The following is a 22228-nucleotide window of genomic DNA, read 5'->3' on the forward strand; positions in this document are numbered from 1 at the left end:
GATTACCTGACCCAGCGGTTTCCCCACTTTCCTCCGTGGAGCCCTGGACTCAGACTGACCTTTCTCATGGCCAAGGACAGGCAGAGGAAGGTAGAGGTCACAGGTCTGGACCCCCTTCCCCCTGCCCAGAGCCCGTCTACATCTGAAATTTTGTGCATTGGAGGGGCAGCTACAATTTCATTAGACAAGAGGGTCTCCCTTTGAAAATCACTGATGTGATACAACCATCTTGTTCTCAAATGAAGAAATTGAGGTCGTGACCTCTTCAAGGTCCCTATTCTTTTCCCAGCTATGTTCCCTGTATCTAAATTTTGATAAATGTGCAGTGAGGCTTCCACACACACCAAACCCGAGGATGCAGACCCCGCAGATTTGGGGCAGGGGGCCTGACTGTACCACACCATTTTATATGAGGGACTTGGACACCAGAGGCTTTTGGTACCCGCAGGGGTCCTGGAAGCAATCCCTTGCAGATACCGAGGGATGGCTGTGTACTAAAGCTGGGAAGAGGCCATTCACATAGTCTGGGACTAGTAGGGATGGATTAAGACAAATTTTTCAGAACTACACTCTCTGCCCTTATGGGGCTGTCGTTTCAAAAGCCCCCTATTTTGCACAGAGAGCCTCGGATCTTGCAGGGGAGTGGAACTTCCAGCTGAATGTGGAGGTGCTGGTGGAGGTAAAGTAATGTCAGAAGGCCAGGAACACAGCTGAAAGCATGAGTTCAGTCATTCTGCAGAAAACTGGGCGAGCTCGGTGTGACCAGCCTATTCCCGCCCAGGGGAGGTTTGGAAAGCATCGCCTGCTCACACCTCACCAGATCCCCCATGGAAGCTAAGCTGAGATGGCAGATCCATCCGTGGTTAACTCAGAATTATCCATATGTGGCTGGGGCTTTTCTATATAAGTTGTCGTTTGCATTTTCCTGCTTTAAATTTTTAGCAGAAGGTTCAGGTAAATTTTAAATGATGATTCCAAACGTGGATGAATATCAGGGTCCTTGTGGGGTTTTCAAACAAAACAGATACCAGGGTCTTCTCTCCCAAATAGAAGAAGGCATGACCTGGAAATCCCCATGCCACCCCTCACAAAAAAAAAAAAAAAAAAAAAAAGTTCAAGTCCCCCAGGTAGTTTTGAGTCTCAGCTGCCAAGGTTCCCAAGCTAAACAAGTGCTTCTTGAACTTGAATCTGTCCGCATGCAGGAATCTCCCAGGGACTTTGTTCAATTACAGATTCTGGCTCAGCAGGTGTGGGCTGGGGCCTGAGAGTCTAACAAGTTCTCAGCTGAGACCGATGCTGCTGGTCCAGGGACCACACTTTGAGAAGCACAATTTCTGAATCCTTTTCAAAGACGTCTGTGTCCTTAAGCAAGAATTTGCTGGGTATGACCCACGCATCCAGCACGAGCGAGATGCTCTGGAGGATTCGGCGTGATGGCCCAGGTTTCCGTGAGCAGGTGCAGGAGGCCGTGTCGGGGGTGGAGCGTGTTCTGAAGGCGTGGAGCGGTGGCATAATCAATGTACTTGTTCTCAGGATTCTTGAGAAGCTGAGTCTTTCTGCCTTGGCAACCAGCAATCAGAGACGTCAGGTGATAGATAAGAACTTGACACTGAATTTGATGGGGGGTGGGAGGGACGGAAGATAATGGGCACGTGATGTTTGTGGTGCACCTTGAATTTCCACGGAGAAGGGAAGGTGGAAGGGACGCTGTAATAACAGGCTTCAGGTTCTGGATCGTAATTATCAAGGGAACGGTGGCCCTCTGTTCTCAGCACCCCTTCTCCCCCGGACCTGCAAAGCGGTATCTGAGGAAAGGCGTGAAGTCGCCATGGATTATACACAGCAAAGACTGACTTCTGGAGGAGCTTATGGGGATGGGAACGGCTGCTGGGGGAGGCCCGGTGTTCCCTGAAAAGGCAGTTCTCACCGCCCAGCTCAGCCAGCCACTGGCCATGAAAGGGGGTACAGTCACCTTTGAAGGAGTGGATCAGAGACTCTGGGAGGCTCCTCCTGGCCCCCGTGTTCTACAGGGGATGGCATTTGGCTCTCGTGGGGGGAGGGGGCAGGATGGAGCAGGTGTGTGTGTGGATGTGAGAACCCCGAGGGAACCTAACTCTGTGGGCCTAAGAGAAAGGCAACTGCCCTGCCCCGTCGTCTCCCACCTGCCCGCAGGCCTCCTGCAGGAGAAACCCAAGCTGGGCCCAGGCTCACTCTGAGCTGACTCTCCTGCCATTTTACCTCTTCCGGACACTTACAGAAAAATCAAACCTTCCTGCCAACTCAGCATTCCCAACTCTCATCTCTGCTGCGTGGGACCAGTTCACCCATTCAGTCTAGAGGAAGGCTCTAAAGGCCCCATGTTTAGGTACCCTGGATATCTGAAGACTGTACCAGGTAGAGAAAGTGAGATTTGGTACAAGCCTGATGGGCTGGTAACTCTCCTGAATCCAGATCATTGGTGCCCAGTGTCCGCAGTCCTGGGTACCAGCTTCCCTTTGGGTCTTTCAGTCCTTCTGAGAGCACTGTCCTGTCAGGACTGTCTGTCAAGGACATGGAATCTAACCGACTGGAGTCATTAACGAGCAAGACCAGTGACTCTGAGCTGGAAAAACAATGTGGAGATTAATCTCCAGTAGCCTCTTGTTTTATAGATGAGAAATTCTGAGAGTCACTTGTCCGAGGACCCGCAGCTTGTCAGGGAGCACAGCCAGAGCTTTGCCACTGCACCCTGCCCCCGCACACTCACCCCCATCATACATCTGCTTCTGAAAAATAGATGTTCTTCATCTTTCGGGGCTTCTGGCTTCCGTCTCACAGCAGAACAGTTCTGCAGCCTTCCTGGATGGCCGGCTGGCTCTCACTCTGTGATCTTTGTCGCTGGTGACAATGTATAACACTCAGCAAAAAATAGCAGTTTGATTTTTTTTTCCCACGTTCCAAGTTGAGCTTGAAGTGCTGGCAGTTTAGAACGAACTACGCAAATAAATCTTGTTTTGACTCATCGTCCAGGGGGCGGATAAATATGGAAACCCCCAAGATATAATTTTGCAGACATTTTTTTTTCTTAGCAAAACTGCATGCTTTAATATGCTGAGAAATTTTTTTGTTCTGGCTCCGGAGAAATAGCAACACTTGCCTGGCTACGTGCTTTTTCTTGCCTCCCAGAAAATAGATATTAACACACACACACACACACACACACACACACACACTCTTTCTCACGCACTTTGCGGCCAACCAAACGCAACAGCTGCACAACCTGAGCTGAAAGCCAACCCTTGCTCCCTGTTGACAGCTCCTGATATTTAAGGTCAGAGATGGGTAATCTTTTGAATTTCATCAAGTACTGTCTTCCAAGAAGCTCAAATTCAGAGAAAGGCCACTGAAGCGATCAAAGTTGGAGAGAGGCTTCTGTGTTAGTTGAAGAGCAGAAGCCAGCTCTGGAGCCCACCTCACACTCAGGGAGTAGAAGGGGAATAGAGGAGGGGTCCAGGCAGGTCCCCTGAGAGACAGAGCTGGGCAGAGCCGGGCAGAGCCCAGACCTCCTGCATAGTCTGTGCCCAGCCCAGGAGTTTTGTCCTTCCCTCTGACCTGGCGTGCCCACATGATTTTACCAACATCTATAAAAATGTCGTCAGACATTGGGTGGCCTTGGTGTTATTCACCAAAGGAGGTGCCCTTTGAACTTTTAAAAGGAACTCTTGCTTCATCTGGTGGATAATTGTTGAGCATCTTTATCCAAGCAGAGTGCAGGCTGACACCCTCATTAGGAGAAAGGTATAAAATTCGAGCAGGTAGTTCAAGGTTAAAATCAGAGAGGACGTGAGAGCCCCCCAACCCGCCAGCCCAGCCCCAGCCTTCAGCATCGGGGATTAATCTGGGGCCAGGGTGAGCATGCCTGGCTGCCCACAGTGGGTAGCACACACCCCAGCCTGATGTGCCATCTCACTTATTGTGGTCATATCTTTGGAGACAGGCCGGATTCTCTCCCATTAGTGCAGCCCAGGGCCTGTGGTGGAAGGGAAGCGAGCTTGTATAAGAGAAGAACAGGAGTTCCCGCTGTGGCTCAGCGGGTTAAGAACCTGACTGGTGTCCATGAGGATGCGTGATCGATCCCTGGCGTTGATCAGTGGGCTAAGCATACAGTGCAGATGTGAGCTGTGGTCTAGGTTGCAGATGTGGCTCGGAGCCTGCATTTCTGTGGCTGTGGCATAGGCCGGCAGCTGAAGCTCCAATTCCACCCCTAGCCTGGGAACCTCCTTATGCTACAGGTGTGGCCCTAAGAAAAGAGAGAGAGAGAGAGACAAAGAGAAAGGCAAACAAAGCAAATTGCAGAGAACACAGCTCCAGCTGGGGGCTGGGCTTTTTATTCCTGCTCCTTTAAAGCTCTTTTGTTTTTATAAATCCAGGATTTGCTTTAAGGATTTGCTTTAAGGAAGCCTGCCCCTCTCTTCCAAGAGGCAGCCCAGCTGCTCATGGTGCTGGGCCCAGAGGCCAGGCTGACTCCTCCCTACCTCGTCCCTGTCCCCTTGGGTCATTCGGGGCTCAGCTTCCCTTGAGCAAGGAAGGAGGAAACAAGCCATCGCCCACAACCCATAGGACAGAGTCCAGGTTAGAACTCCACTTGGGAGGGTTCAGGTCTGATGCTCTTATTTTCAGAGCATTTCCATGTCAAGAAATCCCACAAGCCTTAGTCATTCCTCACACATCGGGCTACAAATATCTCTCTCTCGTGTGCTCCAAACAGCAAGTCTTTTGGCCCATTTTCCTGTTTCTTCCTCTCCTCTTCCTTTTCTGTGAAAAACTTTTCACATGAGTTACTGCAGCACAGCACACAGCGGGGAACGGGTGTTCCCGGGCCCCATGGTCCAGTTAAGAGGGAACCCGTGGTCCCCGCATCCACACCGCTCTCAGCAGGCTTTTTACTTGTGGATAATTAGAGTATGATGCAGTCCACCCAACACATCAACCACCGTGCACTTAAGTGGATCCACTTCTGGTGGGTCAGAGACACCCTAAGATCTTGGGGTGCCTTTGAGTCTTTAAGAAGGTTCATGACCATCTCACCGCAAATATGTGAAAATACTGCCTTTCGAAAGTTTGGGTTCATAAGGCAACAAATAGCAGAAAGGTCACCGGAAGTAAGAATTTAGAGCCAAAGATTAGAAAACAGTGACCCCACACACTAAAGAGTGGGTCTCATACCTCTGACTTGCCCTTGGATGTTCTTTGGGATTCTCGGAGTTTTAATGCTCTTATTTAAAAAAGGAGAATTTTTTCACTGCTGCACGGTGAGTAAAACAGAGGTATAGACTGAGGAACCACAGAGGCTTCCTTGCAAATGTAATGGCTTTTAAACTCAAAGTGGGTACCCTGTCGGATGGACCGTGGGCATTGATGGGCTGCGGTCCAGCGGAACGGTTGGCCAAACTGTAACCCCTGCTCGGCTTCGGGAATCCCACAGCCCTTTCTGCTTAGTAAAACAGAGCTACAGTGAATAACCATTTGTTACCAAATTATGATTAAAAGCCCCCAATTAAATACCTCACAAGGCAAAAATAACAACCTACAGAAAGCTGAATGTTACTGAATTGACTTGCTCAGCAGCTGTGCATCCTGGGCTCTTGTTTGCCCTCAGGAGAGACCCACGTAATCGTCCCAGCTTACAAGGACTCAGGGTGCAGGGACCCTGGGGTGCGGGAGCCTGAGGGGTGGGAACTCTGCGGTGCAGACCTTAGGGTGCAGGGATCCTGGGGTGCAGGCCCCTGGTTGATACACCACAGCCCCTGGAAGAGAAGTTGGGGTTAAGCCCTGGAATAAACCTGTTCCTCTGGCCCCCACAGCGTGACACGTGTGGCCCCCAGTCCTTCCTGATCAGGGCTCCTTCAGAGCCAGGGCACCCACCACAGGGATCCCTGTGTGACCTCCAAGGAGGCAGACGACAGTCATGTATCTGGCACGGGGGACCCAGGACCACGGTGGGATTTGGGCTTGACCCTCAGGGAGTGGCGCACCCAGCGTGAGGCCCCTGGAGGTGCCGCTGCTGACCGTGCAGCCCCTAGACCACCATCAAAGCCCATTGCGGCAACTCCTGGATCCTTCCGATCACGGAGACCAAGGCTGGTCATTGGGGAGTGCCCTCGGGGCTCTGTCCAGACACCTCCTTTATCAGCATGAGCTGTGCCCTCATCCTGCCCCGACAGGGCGAGCCCGCATGTTCCATCCAGGATGCAAGGAGCGGGGCAGGGGGTCCGAAGGCTTGGAGGCAGCCAGAGGCAGCCTCGGGCCCCTCGCAGAAGCCCTGCAAACAGAGGCTCTGGGAGACAGGGTTGGACTCCTCTCCACTTTGGGGTGACTCTGTCATCTGTCATCGCCTGGCCTGTGTGGCAACGGGGATTCACAAGCCAGTTTGTGTCTTTCCAGCCAGCCTTTCCACCTGCCCTTCTGGGTTCTTCTAGTGGATGCTCCTCTCAGTTGGGGTGTTGTCTGTTCCCCAGGAAGCTGTAGGAGACCGCATTCCCGTCCTGCTGCTGGGCAACAAAATCGACAATGAGAAAGAGCGGGAAGTGCCCCGGGGCCTGGGAGAGCAGCTGGCCAAGGTGAGGGGTGAGCATTCCCGCCTCTCGGGACAGGTGGGACCTCCAGGGCAGTGGAGCATGTGCCCAAGAGGCAGGGTGGGAACCTTCCCTGGGAAGTGGCCTGGATGCTATGCTGGCACCCTGGGGACTGTCCACCTGCCGTTGGTGTGGACCTACCCTGAGAGCCAAGGCTATGAGATGGACTTGACTCGGCTATGGGGAGTTTCCCAAATTCCCTTTCTCAGAACTCAGAACCGTGAATCCTTAAGAGGTTCGCTTTTTCAGTCCCTCATCTGATGCTTGAATCCCATCATTTGCATTTCCCCACTTGGTCACCTTCAAGGATGAAACACTCACTACCTGCCAGGCAGGGTGCTCAACCTTGGACAGCTCTTGGAGAGCATTCATCCTTCCCACCAAGATGGAGCCTTCAAGCTGCAAACTCAAGATAAAGTCAGGGCAGCCCTGGAAAACCAACCATTAAAATAAGCATCAGCCCTCTTGCCCGAGAAGGAAACCAGCCCAGCTTGATGGAAATCAGGCAGCAACACAAACCGGGCTTACTCCTTGGCTGCCTCCACAGTGTCCAGGGAACTGTGTGTCTGGGGAGTTAGTACCTCCCAGGTCTCAGGACTCCATGGTTCTTAGTGTGCTTGCCCTAGACAAGGACTCATGACCTCAGGAGGTGGGGAAGACAGGCCTGCAGGTGGTCTGTGGGGGGTCCCTGGGCAGCTGTGTGTCCAGGGGCCATGTACACAATTCCCAGCCCACAGAACTCTGAGCACAAAGGCTTTTTGCATTTCATTTGGAAGAAAAACCCAACCAGAACTGATATGAGGCTATTTATGGTTTTTGTTTACCTCATTTTGAATGAATATTCAAATGTTTCACTGAAGACATATTAACATATTTGATTAGAGGGTGCCATCTCAGACCCACAGAGGCTATTATAGAATATATGTTACAGACATGTATTATCTTTCTAAAACTCAAGAATTCTGGATTCCAAAATATATCTGGATCCAAGGATTAAAGAGCTGCAGACCTGTATTTTTATCATCCTATTTCCTTTTTTCTTTCTTTTTTTGTAACTAAAAAAGAAAACAACCGTGGCTCAGAGAAATTAAATGATTAATTCAAATGATCACCCAGGCTCAGTGGTGGGGTCAAGACTTGAAGCTGGAAGGCAGAGCTGTCTCCCAACCCTAGCTTCCATGTGTCCCCCTGCCCCCAGGGAGCCCTCGTCCTTCCACAGATCAAGGGGGTGTCAAGGTTGGACAGAGGAGGAGGGCAGGGGATGGAGCCCATCCCCACAGGGCATCAGCCCCCAGGGCTCATGCCAGATGCCATTAGCATTGGCATTAAGAAGCAGGAAACCATTAACGGAGCCATAAAAGGGAGAGCATGAACCTTGGCCAAGGCCCCTCCCCCATGCTCATAGTCCACCCTCTGCCTAGTGAAGTGATGAGCAGCTGTCCCGAGGTGCCCACGCTGACCGAGGGGACAGCCATGATTATTATTAATTAATCCGTGATTATTCATGAGCTGGGCTGGGGTCCTGGGGAAGGCAAGCTGCCCGGAGCCCTATTGTGACCCAAACAGGCCCACCTGCCCACCGTACCCTCTTGAATCTCAGTTTCTCTGCCTGCAAATTGGGAAGGGTATTGCCCACCCTGGACCCTGTGTCTCTGCCAGTGTCACAGGCTGGCATGGAAGGGAAAGGAGCCGTATATATACACAGGGCAGCCGTTCCAGAAGGTGTAGGCCATCTGTCCTTCTATCCAAACATCCGTCCATCCATCCATCCATCTGTCCATCCATCTATCAGTCCATCAGTCCATCTGTCTGGCAGTGTAGGCTCTGCTGTTCCACAGTTGTTATAGCTCACGGGGGAGATGGATCCAGAACCGGCAGGAGTTGGGGAGCCTAAGGGACAGAAATTGACCTTGTAAGGAGTGGGGTGTGGGTGAGAGGTAGTGGGGGTGTGGATGATGCAGAAGGCATTCTCCCCCCACCATGGTCCCCTCCTGCCCCCACCCCCACCCCCCTCTTCACTCCCCTTGTTCTGTGATTCCAGGAGAACAACCTGATCTTCTATGAATGCAGCGCCTTTTCTGGTCACAACGCGGAAGAGTCCTTGCTCCATCTGGCCAGGTAAAGAGACTCAACTCAATGGGAGGCAGGACCCCCCTGGGCTGGTTCCTCCGTCCCTCTGTCCCTCTCATCTGGCTGGGTAAAGGGGCTGGAGGCCTAGGCCTCTGTATGGGACCCCAGGGGCCCCGGGGGCAGCCCTCTGAAACACAATGACAAAAAGAAAGCCTCCTTGCTTTCACCCCCCAGCAGTCTTCTGTGTCTTAAAGGCTGCCTTTTTCCCAGGGATCTTCCTTTTAAATGCAAATGCTCCTGGGAAAGGTCATATCCAGACCCCTGGATGCTGGCTAACATTTTAGCAAGGATTAGCCAGCAGCTGGCTGGAAGCAAGAACACTGTAATATGGGCTCCTGGGGCAGAGGGAGCCAAGGAGAGGGTCTGAGATGGGGGACAGAGGTATCCAAGGGGACAGTGCTCAAAGAATTGGTCCTATAAACTGCTGCCTACCCTGAAATTGAGGGAACAGACTATACAGGCTCCATTTCCAGTCCTCAGACATTCACTTGTTCATCCATCTATCCACCAGTCCTTCCATCCATCCATCCACCCATCCATCTGTCCTTCTATCCAAACATCCGTCCATCCATCCATCCATCTGTCCATCCATCTATCAGTCCATCAGTCCATCTGTCCGTCAACCTACCCAGCAAATGCTGACTAGTGCTCATTCATGCTCAGCATTCATTCATTCAAATCTAAAACTATTTTTGAGTAATTAAGAGCCCAGAACAGCTTCTCCTGTGGGCTGGAGAGGTCGTGGAGTTCTGGAAGACCGAGGGATTTATGGGGGAAATTCTAGGGTTTTCTCTGCCACTGATTCCAGGGGCAAGTGACCCTGCCTCTCTGAGCTTTGCCCTCAACATAGAAACACCCATCCTACCTTCCTTGTCCACTCAAGTGCTGTTGTGAAAATCAGAAGAGATGCTTCAGGCGAAGGATCTTTGAAAGTATAAAGCAGGGATAAGATACTTAATGCTATTTTTAATCTTTCACCTCATATATATATATATTTGTCTTTTCTAGGGCCGCACCCGCGGCATATGGAGGTTCCCAGGCAAGGGGTCTAATTAGAGCTTTAGCCGCCGGCCGACACCATAGCCACAGCAACGCAGGATCTGAGCCGCGTCTGTGACCTACACCACAGCTCATGGCAACACCGGATCCTCAACCCTCTGAGCGAGGCCAGAAATTGAACCTGCAACCTCATGGTTCCGAGTCGGATTTGTTAACCTCTGAGCCGCAGCGGGAACTCCTCACCTCTTATATTTAATCTGGAGCTGTGGCCACATGGGAAGCCCCTCCACAATGCTAATAACCAGTAAGTATAATTGTGAGCCTCTTCTGTGTGCCAGGTACTGTAACAGGCTGCAGAGACACGGAGACCAAAGATACAGTCTCCGCCCTCAGCATCTCACTCTCTGCTGAGGGAGCCCACCTCGGAAGCTGTGCATTACACCAGTGATGGGGCTTCCGCAGAAGAAGGCGCCCAGTGCTCTCAGGGGGCACACAAACCACCTGGAAGATCCGGGGAGGCTTCCTGGAGGAGGTGTTGGGAAGGAGCCATATTGACTACATTCTGGCTTTATTGATTATAGCCATGCACCTGTGCTTCTGGTGGGGAGACTTGGAGTTCCCTCTCTCGGGTGCTCTGGGGAGGCTGGGGCCCTCACTCTGACCCAGATGGCCTGTGACCTGAGATGCCCAGCGGCTCCTCTGCTCCTGACACTCTACTTTCTCCTCTCCCAGGATCCTCAAGGAGCAAGAAGACACAGTGAGGGAGGAAACCGTTCAGGTTGACCGCCTCACCAAGAAGAAAGCCTGCTGCGGCTGATACCGGCCTCCTGGGACCCCTGCCCGGGCCTGTGGCCACAGGACTCCCCTGTCTCCTGCACACGGACTCCTGCACAGGCACCCCCACCCACCGAGGGGCCCACCCAGACCTTTGTCCTGGTCAGTGACATGCCTTCCACCCAAAGGAAGAGAAGCAGATCCTGTCAGGAGAGCTGCCCTTGGAGCATCTTAGAGTCTTTCTCTCCCTCCTCTGGGGAGACCCAGATGCCTGTTCCTTCCACACCCAGCCCCCCTACCACCACCCACCAGCTTGGTTTCCTGGGGGAGAGAAACAGATGGGCTTTTCCAGAAAAGCCACTGCGTGCCTTCTCCATCACCCTTCTCCCCCACTGCCCTTGGGCTCCCGGGGTTGCCATGGCAACCGTGCAGGGCAGACTTGCTGCTTCCTGTAGGCCAAAGACGCAGCGCTGGGCAAGGCCAGGGTGGTTGGCTTGGCCTTGGAGCCTGTTCTCTGGATGTCAGTGGGATGCCTTTGGCACGTGCTTCGTGGACCTTGAGATGCCCGTGGGTGTTGAGAGAAGCAGACCAGGGCACCTGCATCTTGCTCCCCCCTCTCCGCCCCGGGGTCCTGCTCCTTCCCAAGCTTCAGGGCCCCGCCCTCTCCACAGCCTCCACCCCTTCAGTAATGGTCGCCTTGGGTTCTCTGGAGCCATGCTTTACAAAACCCACAGCCTTCCTGCCCTCTGCTCACTCACACCCCTGACTCCAAGGGATGTGGGTGATAACTGTATGCTTGGGGTCAGGGAGTGGGCTTGCTCACTGCTTGACTTTGACGCAGAGATGGGAAGAAAACCGGGGGAGCAGAACCATGTGCTGCTACACGGAGCGACCACGTCCGAGGGTATCAATGAGGTATATATAGCTGCGTAAAAGCCATTCTCTACATGTTTCTCAAAATAGCTCTTGGAAAGTCGTACCTGATGATTAACCGGGCAGATTGGCAGGCTGGCAGGGAGGCCTGACACCAGGACTGTAGTTACTGACTTCATTTTATTTTACTTTTTCTAGAAGGCTGTATTTTTTTTTTTTTTTTTAAGTGGCTCAGGGTCTGAGTGGTGAACAGAGCATGGCTGTTGGCTTCGGCACCCCTGTGACAGCACCGACATAGGGCACTTGGATTAAGGGGGCTGATCTGGGCTGGTGTGTGGTCCCAGCCCCTGGCAGTGGCCCAGCATCGCTGGCTGTGTTGGGGGCTGGTGAGGGCGCTCTTGCCCTGGGCGGGAGCTTTGATGAGACTGCCGATTACTGCTGGGGCTAGACCCAGACCCCCTGCAGGAAAGTGGGTGGGGTGTGCAGGGAGGGAGGGGCCAGAAAATGTCCACACAGCCCTCCAAGAAAACCATTCAGGACTCCGCACGTAGCCAGCCAGGTAGGGGGGGAGCACCGGCCAGAGCCCTGCAGGGTGTTACTTGTGGTCCAGCCCAGACCTGCAAGAGGATCAGAGCCCCTGGGCCAGAGGCAGGGGCCAGCCTTGTGCAGACTTCTCTCACCTCCCCACCCACAGTGGGTGGGGAGCAAAAGCCAGCACGGAGCACCAGGGCAAGCCCACTCCCTCCCTGGGCCCCCATTGCATCCGTAAAATATGGGGTGGGCTGTTGATGCTTTGGGTTGTGCCTGCTCAGATGGCTCACGTTCATTGTCCAACTTAGGCTGGCCCTGAGCGAGTCACTTAACCAGGTTTCCTAGCCGTCTGTGGATGGGAGGTTTCCATGCCTACCGCACAGGGAAGTTTTAGGTACCATGTGAGACAGTGTATGTGAAGAGCTCTGAACACTCAAGGAGTGGCTGACAAGGAGGGGCTGCTGTTGTTATCAAGACTGAGTTGCTGCCCGGATCACTTCCTCGATCCGGCTTCAGATTTAGCACCAGCTAACAGTAAGTGTTTTCCGTAACTAGGCACCTCACAGACGCCACCTCGTTCGCCTGCCTGCTTGTCTGGCCCATTTGTTCTGAGCTTGAACCTGGTGTTGCCTCTTGGCCCTGCCTGTCTTTGTCCTGCGAGTTTCCTGGTTTTCCAGGTAGGCTTACATCCCACCACTCTGCCTCCCTGCTGTGGTTCTCCAGACCTCAGCCCGTTGCCTAGACCCGTTCCCAGTGTTTTTCCCTGGGGATGCTCTGTGGTCATCACCATCCCTGCTCCCAGGTGTGCTCCCTATTCTGACTCCCTGTGCTTTTCCTGGGTCTGCTGCTGCCTCTGCCCTGCATGGCCACTGCGAGCTCCAGCACCAAACCAACACCCTATTCACTTTGCTCCTTGTCCAGCACTTATTTCCCCTCACAGTCTCCCTGGGGTCTTTTCATTCATCCTAGCTTCCTCCCCCGCCTCCCCACCCTGTACTCTTTCCTCAGTGTTAATAGTGTCACTCAGTCTTGGATTCATTCCCCTCCTCCTATGGTCCATTCCAGACCACACCTGCATCCTCCACTGTAAATGACTCAACCTTCAGTCTCTGTCACTAGTGATCAGTGCTCCAAAGGCTCTTAAAGCAATTTCAGCTAAGGTTAATGCCAGTGGTGTTCAGGGTCATATTTATACTTTAGCAAAGAACTCTAAGGGATGTAAAACTTTAACCCAAAGAGGTAAATCCCTAGTGGTAGATTATTAAGCACCATAGTGGGTCATGGGGTCAAATATTTAGAACAGAGTTGCTTCTCCTGTACTCTTGAAGAACCCAGTTGCCTTTATGTACTTTGGGGCTCTATTTTTAAGCTCCTGTATGTTTATTATTGTTATGCTTTCTGGATAAATTAACCCTTTATCATCATGAAGTGTGTTTTTTTGTCTTGAGTCATGATTTTTTGTCTTAAAGTCTATTTTGTCTGGTGTTAGTATGGCCACTCCATCTGTTTTGGTTGATACATCTTCTGCATGATGTATCTTTTCTATCCCTTTACCATTAACCTATTTGTGCCTTTGACTCTAAAGTGGGCCTCTTGTAGGTAGCATGTAGTTGGATCATGTTTTTAAATCATGTCTTCCAATCTCTGTCTTTCAAATGGAAAGTTTAATCTGTTTACATTTAATGTGATGGGTAAAGTATGATTTATGTCAGCCATTTTACTATTTATTTTCTAGTGTACAGTTTTAATTCTCTCGTAATTGTATATATGTTTTATTTATTTTCTTGGTGGGTGCCCTGAGAATCACTATTAATATCTTAATTTATAACACTCTGGTGTGAATTAATACCAACTTAATTTCAATAGTATAAAAAGCTTGCTCCTGTGTAGTAGGTCCATTCTCGCCTCCCTTACATTGTTATTATAAAGTACATCTTTATACATTTTATGCCCATCAATATAGAATTTATATTTATTTATTTATGCAGTTGTCTTTTAAATCAGAGAAAAAGGAGTGACAAAAAATACCATTTGTATCATCTTCTATATTTATTTATGTAATTACTTTTACCAGTGCTTTTTATTTCTTCATGTTGATTCAAGTTACTATTTAGTGTCCCTTCATTTCAGTATTATTTCTGTAGGGAAGGTCTGCTAGAGACAGATCCAATTTTACCTGGAAATATCTTAACTTAGCCTTCATTTTTGAAAGATAGTTTTGCCAGATATAGAACTTTTGATTGACAAGGTTTCTTCCCATCAGTATGTTAGATTTATGATCCACTACTTCTGGCCTTCATGGTTTCTGACGAGAAATAAGCTGTTTGTCTTATTGAGGATCCTTTGTATGTGATAAGTTCTTTTTGCTGCTTTCAAAGTTCTTAGTCTTTCAACAATTTGATTTTGATGAATCTAGTGATAGCTTTGTTTGAGCTTATCTTACTTGCAGTTTGTTAAGCTTCTTGGATGTGTGGATTAATGGATTTCTTCAAATTTGGGGAGTTTGAGGTTATTACTTTTTAAAATATTCTTTCTGTCCCTCTCCCTCTGCTTTCCTTCTAGGACCCTGTTATATATATGTTGTCATGCTTGAAGATGTCCTGCAGGCTTCTGAGGCTCTGTTCATTTTTCTTTATTTTTTTAATTTGTTTTTTTTTTGTTTGTTTGTTTGTTTTTTTCAGACTGGATAATCTCACTTGCCCTATCTTCAAGCTCACTAATTCTTTCTTCTGTCTTCTCGGATATGCTATTGGGACCCTCTAGTGAATTTCTCATCTTTATTATTGTACTTATCAACTCCACAATTTCTGTTTGATTCTTTTTTTTTATAACTTCTGTCTCACTATTTATATTCTTTATATGGTGAGACATTATTCTTATATTTTCCTTTAATTCTTCAGACATGGTTTCCTTTAGGTCTTTGAACATATTTTAAATAGCTGCTTTGAAGTTTCAAAGACCCCACATTGGTAGCCATCTACCCTGTGCACAAATCGAGCTCTGCTTGCCATTTCTTTCTCCCATTTCATTTGACATAGCCAGGACTCTTGTCTAATTTCTTAGCCACACCCCTAACCTCCTCTCCAAAGTCTTTCTTCTCTTTGTAGGAGGGATATGAAACTCAGAAGTTGTTCAGATCTGAGAAACCTCCTCCACCTTGAGCTTCCGGCTGCCCTGCTGGAGCTGAAATGCTCAAGGAGATGTCCAGTTCCTTAGGAAAGTGAAGGGAGCCTGGAAATCCTCAGGCAGTGCTCCCACTTCTGCCAGGAATTCAGATGGTTTACAAAGCTTCACTGAAAAGGGGTAGGTGTGGAAAGATAGCACATCAGAAGCTTATTTAAAAAGCAGTTTAATTACTTCAAAATAATGAAATCACAGTACATAACCATACAAAATCCAAGACCTAAGTGGCTTGTTGCTGACTGGCCGTAGGTATACTGCCATCTCTCTTCCCATCATGTGGGGAACAGAAAGTGACTTTACAAATTTCAACCAATTCAGTCAAAATCCCTAGGATTTTATATTACTGGTTATTCTCTCCCTTCTTATCCTGGGGTGTGTGTGTCAGTGGAGTGGTGATGGCGATTTTGGCAGGATACAGGAGCTTTCTAAACGTCCTCACTCCATAACTATTAATATTTCTGTTGATAGATGTGTTCATTATTAGCAGCAGCAGTAACAAAAAACATCTTAACTCCACACTTCACACAATCCAGTGGAGCCAATCTAATCCAAGTGCCCTACTTAGGAAGAACCATGCTGGAGATGATGGGGGTTGGGAAGCCATGTGGTTCTTGGCAGAAGATCTGAAATCAATGTGGGACTTGAGGAGCATTGGTGAGGCTGGCCCATTTATCATCCTGGGGCAAGACTGAGTCAGGTCCAAGAAATGACCTCTTCAAAAGGCTGAGCTTTATCAGGGCTTTGGCTCTGATTCAGAAGTGGTACTGGCAAGCCCTTGTCATAGCACCAGGAGACTCTGTTCCCAACAAATGAGGACGCCAAGGACCAGTGAGGTCTCTGCTATCATAATGAATTATGACTGGATTCATCTGACCTATAAAAATAAATAGTACACAGGAAAACATTGTATTACTAGGCAAAAAAAAAATGTACAAACAACATGATCAGAGAGAATGGAATCCTTTTTGACTTGAAAACAAAACTGAAACATATGGTGCGCAAGGGGCCTCAGAATGAGTTTGGGTCATGTCAGTATGAAACTGGGGTTCAGTGAGTATATGTGGTGCTAGGTCAATGGCAGAGGGCTGGGGTAATTCAGCACACATTCCATGGGCTGCTGGCCCATTCTGTAAAGATGGTGCGTGGTGCCTATTTATACACAGCAACCATGGACTGATCTCCTGAGGGCACAAGTGTTCATCTCTGTCATCTCATGTCAGGTGCAGTGTCTGGCCAGCAGAGTTTGCCTAAAAGTCCGGTTGAGAGTAGAGCATCATGTCTCAAGAGCAAGGCCCACCACTTTGTGGGTCACTCCACTGGTGCCCCAGGTCCCAGAAGCTGACCACCTTGACCCCTGTGGCCTAGTAGACCTGTGGGGTTTGCTCACTGGTTCAAATGAGGTGCTGCTTCTGGCTTTGAAACAAAGTGCTGGGTAGCTTTCCAGCTGCTGCCACTCAGTTGCCTTTCAGACATTGTCAGGCCCATCAGAGCCTCCATCTCATCACCCTGCTGCTACCACAGCCACCACTGGTAGCCATCCAGTACTGCAGGCAGCTCAATAGTCAATGTGACTTGAGCTCCATGCCTCTGAGCATTAAAGGCTACTTCCCTGCCCTGTCCTCCTCTCCCTGTGCAGAATCAGCCATCTTCGCCCAAGCAGTGTGTCTCCCAAAGGCTTTCTCGAGCCCATAAAGACCTGTGCAGGGTGAAAACCTGCAGACAAGTTTGTGGCCTTGGGCAGAACCTGGACCTGTTTGATACTCTGAGCCCCAGCTTCCCAGTTTGTAAAAGAGTTCCCTCTGCCCTACTGGGCTCACTGGACATGTGCAGATTGAATGAGAATGCTGGGGAAAGGGCTTAGTCATCAGAAAAGCTCTAGCCAAACATGAGTAATTACACCTGTCTCCCGACCAGACCAAAACACAATAGGAAAGTGAGAAAAAAACCCACATGAATGGGTAACTGGGCCAAGCTTAGGTAAGAGCATTTCCCATTTCCTGGGGCTACTAGAACAGGAAAACTTGCACTCCTCCAAGATAGAGACTTGGTCTAAGAACTTCTCCCCCACTGAAGGTGGATGGGGCCAGCATCCAGGCTCAGGCTCCCCCAGGCAGAGGTCTGGTCTCATTCACTTTCATATTTACTAGGGCCTTGCACATAACAGACACCAGAAGGGTGGATGGGTGGACTTAAAACTTCAGCTACCATACTCCTAATCAAACCATCTTTGCCTGCCTCGTTTATGAAACACTTTTACTCTGGAATGAAGAACAAGTTCTGGACTTGGTGGGTAACGAGGGATGGCTACACACACAAATGTGAATGTATTTAATGCCTCAGAATTGTATACTTGGTAAATGGTTAAAAATGTAAATTTATGTTATGTATATTTTACCACAATACATTTCTTTTTTTTTTTTTTCTTTTTTTGTGTTTTTGCCATTTCTTGGGCTGCTCCCAAAGCATATGGAGGTTCCCAGGCTAGGGGTCGAATCAGAGCTGTAGCCACCAGCCTATGCCAGAGCCACAGCAAAGTGGGATCCAAGTGGCATCTGCAACCTACACCACAGCTCATGGCAACGCCAGATCCTTAACCCACTGAGCAAGGTCAGGGATCGAACCCTCAACCTCATGATTCCTAGTCAGATTTGTTAACCACTGAGCCACGACGGGAACTCCACCACAATACATTTCTTAAACCACCTCTTTCACATTTATGAGTGAAGGATTCTCTTCAATGCCCAAACACAGGGGCTCTAAACCCCCACTGTTTGTGTCAAGTCATGAGGGAACAGGAAAGGAAGGCAAGCTTGCTTATGATCCTTGAGTGCCAATGCACTAAGGAGAGAAAACACCTAAAAACCTACAACTGTACATTAACGTGTCATAAAAACACCATGACAGCAGTTCCTAGGCTCCTGAGCCAACCTCTCTCCAGCCCTGCTCTACAGGTCTACCCCTGCACGCATTCCTCTGTAGGAGTTTGGCTCCTCCCTCTGTAATAAGATCTTGGGGATGAGGGGACCTCTTACCCTGAATGCCAATGGTAGGTAGGCCTAGCCTGGCTGCAGGGTTAGGGTTAGGGTTAGGGTTAGGGTTAGAGTGTGTTGAATGAGAACAGAAATAAATGACAAAATCTTTTGTATTTCCTGGAATTTTGTTGCATTGAGAAATTTGCATTCCTACAGCAGTAACATGTTCATTTAGCGCACAGAAATATTCCGGTTTTGCAGAGATTTATGGGGTAATGGTTAGCAGGCTTGGAAGGGTTGGAGTTGGGGAGGGTCCTGAATACTGTGTTCACGGCTGAAAGGCTGGCATTGGCATCATGCCAAGAGGACCAGATTAGAACCTATTGATGCAGAGCTCAGGGGGAGGAGTGATTTATCCTAAGGAAGTTTATCCCAGGGAGTGCCGTCTGGCAGTGGGACAGGCTGCCTCCCTAGGTAGGGAGTCTTCTGACGCTAGAGGCATTCAAGCAGATGCTGAGGCTCTGTTCTCAGGAATGCAGGTGAGAAGCCAGATACCAGGAATTACCAGACCCCACCCCCACCCCCACCCCAGGAGTCTAGGATTCCTTTGAGCTGGGATGGCAGTGAAAGCATGTAGTATAAGGTGGACCAGGGAGCCAGCATGGGTTAAACCAGGAGGCGACCCTGGACCAGGAAAATGTCTGGCAGTTGCTGTCTCACGTTCAGTTTCCCTCTACCCTCCCCCACCCGCCAGCCCCATCCCCTCCCACAGTTGGGGAGGAAGGCACCTGCCTAAAAGCGCCACAAGAGATTCGAGCTTCTCCAGCTTCCCTGGCGTGGGGAGAGGCGTTGAATCCAAGCCAGCGTCCTGCCAGCTCCTCCACTGTGGCAAGCAAAATTACCAGCTTCACACTGCAGATCTATTTAAGTCAGCCTTTCATGTCTGATGGATTTAAAAATATGCTAGAAGTCAGGCTCTTAAATACAAGAAACACAAACAAGCAGATGAGGCTGCATTTTCCTTCCTCTGTGCCCGCCCCACCCTCTTCCCTTCCTCCCCGCCTCTCTTACCACCTCCCAGAGTGGTTTTCATTCATGAGGCCCATCTCCCCCTCTCTCCATCCCCACTTCTCTCAGTGGCACAGACGTCTGTAGGCTGAGCAGTGTCTGGGTGCCCCCCTGGATCTAGGGCCCCCCTCAACTCAGAGGAGACACCCCCCCCCAACACATGCCCATGCCCTCACTCAGCTCACTCCCTGCCCGGCCAGGTCATCTGCATTGGCTATTGTGTGCAAATGCACCCCAGGCTGAGCCCAGAGCTGGGCTCACCAATTCCCCTGCTGTCCCAGATGAGGAGGTCCCTGCTGGCTCCAGGCCCACTGCCCAGGCAGGCACAGCCAGCCTTCCCAGGTCTATGCATTCAGATTTCCAGGAAGGCTGTTTGCTCCCTCCAGAGCCCCACAGCTCCCAGTAACCCCCTTGTGAGCTGTGGCTCCATGGGATGCTGTCACAGCAGAGGCCCCAGTCTGTCCTCAGATGTTCTGGGGCCTCTGCCCACTTTGGTTGATCTAACCTAATTTCCTCCTGCTGTAATTTAACCCCTATTCCTTTTAACCCCTGAGCGTCATCTCTTTTGAGATTTGATAAGTGGGCCCTGCAGCATGTCCTCCACCTACAGGCAGGTGGCTGGCTGCCAGGATTGCCGTGGTTGAAATCTGGAGAGAGGCTTTTCCCAAAACAGCGCCACCTACTGCTCCCTCCCCCCTGCCCCAATGCACAAGGGAGCTCTCTGTCTTGGGTGCCCATTGGAATGAGGAACTTTATTTTCACTAGTCTATTTTTATTTATTCTTTCGAATTGTTTTATTTATTTTGTTATTTTAAAAAATAATCCTGGCATTTCCTTTGTGGCTGACTAGTATCCATGAGGACGTGGGTTCCATCACTGGCCTTACTCAGTGGGTTAAGGATCCATCGTTACTGTGAGCTGTGGTGTAGGCCGGCAGCTGTAGCTCTGATGCAACCCCTAGCCTGGGAACTTCCATATATCACGGGTGCAGTCCTAAAAAGACAATAATAATAATAAAAACATTTAAAATTTTTTAAAAATTAGAAAAAAATTTAAAAAATAACACCAATCCATGTCACACCCCCACAAGAAATTCTGATTTAACTAGAAGTTGACCTTTTAAAAAATGTGTTTGGAATTCCCACTGTGGCTCAGTGGGTTAAGAACAGGATGTGGGTTCAATCCCTGGCCTCGCTCATTGGGTTAAGGATCCAGTGTTGCCATGAGCTGTGGTGTAGTTTGCAGACATGGCTAGGATCCCACGTTGCTGTGGCTCTGGCATAGGCCCTCAGCTGCAGGTCAAAATTGACCCCTAGCCTAGGAACTTCTATGTGCTTCAGGTGCAGCCCTAAAAAGAAAAAAAAAATGTGTTTAATATTAGTGTTATTCGCAACAACAATGGAATGAGGTAACAGTGCAGAATGCACCTGTGTGTGACCTTGTCCTCAGATGGGCCCTCATGTGCCTCTATGTCTCTGCCCATGTTCTCCCCTCTGTCTGGATTCCTTAAGAGAATTTCAAAGGCTTGCCTCTGTCCACACAGCTGGTCCTGAGTAAAGCAGGTGGCCTGACAGGTTCTGAGGCCTCCCTAGTATTGTGGGCCTTCTCGTTACAAGGCCCAGACAGCCGTCAGGCTCTGTCCCTACACTCAGGAGGAGAGTTGGGTGAAGGTGCTGCACCCCATCACTCTGCATTTGTGGGTCTACAACACACGTGCACACATGCACACACACAGTCATGCAAACACGTACACACATTCGCAAGAATCCACACACCCCGCGCATTCCACTTTCGTCCCTGACCCCCTTCCCAATAGTCCCATCATTCATGATGTGAACAAGGACTGTCACCTGTCACTTCGGTGAACAAAGAAGGTTGCAGCCATAAAGCCATCAGCCACTCCTGACTGCACGGAACTTAGGAGGGAGAAAAACAGGACACCAGCCCAAGACAGTTGTGGTTCATAGGGAAGGAAGGACTTCATAAGCCCAGACTCTTGCATCTTCCTGTACATAGAAAAGCGCTACATTCATTCATTAACTTGAGATGTCTGGGTTTCTTTAATTAGCAGTAATCTTTTGATGTTTGACTACCTGTTCGTGTGTGTGAGTTTCTTTGGGCAAAAAGTCCTATATATTCTGGGTCCTCCCTTACCTTTTGGGAGAAGCGCCTCAGAATAATCTGAGAAGCTGCCTCCTGGGCTTAAGTCCTCGGTAAGCCCACCAAACAAAACATAATTCTCAACTTTTAGGTTGTGCATATTTTTTTCACTTGACAATGACTCGAAATACTTTCCATGAATACTTTTCTAATGTGCCATTGTGCCCAGCAGTGCTCTATTCAGGAGCTCAAAGCCAGTGAAGGAGCCCCGGCAAAGGGAGGGGTGGACAGCGAGAGGCAGGGCAGATGCCGAGGGAAGCAAGAGGGAGCAGAGCTAAGTTGGCCCTGGGTTTCTTTTTAGGGCCGCATGTGCAGCATATGCAAGTTCCCAGGCTATCAGTCAAATCGGACCTATAGCCTCCCACATATGCCACAGCCACAGCCACGCCAGATCCGAGCCACGTCTGTGACCAACACCATGGCTCATTGCACTGCTGGATCCTTAACCCACTGAACAGGGCCAGAGATCACACCTGCATCCTCACGGATACTAGTCGTGTTCATTACCGCTGAGCCCACAATGAGAACTGCCAAGGCAGACATGTTTTTAGCAGAGGATTTAATGACAAGCTGAAGGGTGAGGATGGGAAGGGAGCAGCCTGGCAGTCAGGAAAGCCAGGGAGGAAGGGAAGCAGAAGAGGAAGCCGTTTGGTGTCCAGCAGGGCTGGGGCAAGAGTAGGATGAAGATTCTGGGTGGGGGATGTAAGCAAAAGAGGCCCAAAGTTGAGAGCCTCCCTGGACCAGAGGAATTAAAATGCCATCTGGCAGGTGACAAGGGACCATCAGAGGGTTTTAACAGGGGAGTGACAAGGTCAGATTTGCAACCGTGTTCCAAGAAAGTGGAGTGGCAAGTTGAGGATAAGATTAGAGACCAGGAGACAGGTCAGCACCTCTCACTCCGGTCCCAGGACACACAGCGAGGAT

The 22228-nt window shown here is 49.8% G+C and overlaps 1 protein-coding gene across 34 annotated transcripts in view; it reads left to right on the top strand.

Moving 5' to 3' along the window:
• The window catches only part of CRACR2A (calcium release activated channel regulator 2A), a 176244-nt gene that overhangs the window by 150765 nt on the left and 3251 nt on the right, over window positions 1-22228 (top strand). For 9 of the 34 annotated variants that reach the window (XM_085025164.1, XM_085025159.1, XM_085025160.1 and 6 more), the window contains 3 exons: window positions 6498-6599; window positions 8656-8732; window positions 10476-13345. In XM_085025164.1, coding sequence (XP_084881290.1) covers window positions 6498-6599; window positions 8656-8732; window positions 10476-10560 — 264 coding nt within the window. In that variant the 3' untranslated portion in view covers window positions 10561-13345. Of the gene's footprint in view, window positions 1-6497; window positions 6607-8655; window positions 9742-10475; window positions 13346-22228 lie in introns of those variants that run through there. The other 25 variants (XR_014845465.1, XR_014845457.1, XR_014845463.1 and 22 more) reach the window with 6 other exon arrangements.

Source organism: Sus scrofa, chromosome 5 (genome assembly GCF_054392235.1).
Source record: "Sus scrofa isolate SSC_HxYL_T2T_F1_AM1 chromosome 5, Sscrofa_HxYL_maternal_Yorkshire_Landrace_v2.0, whole genome shotgun sequence".
NCBI lineage: Eukaryota > Metazoa > Chordata > Mammalia > Artiodactyla > Suidae > Sus > Sus scrofa.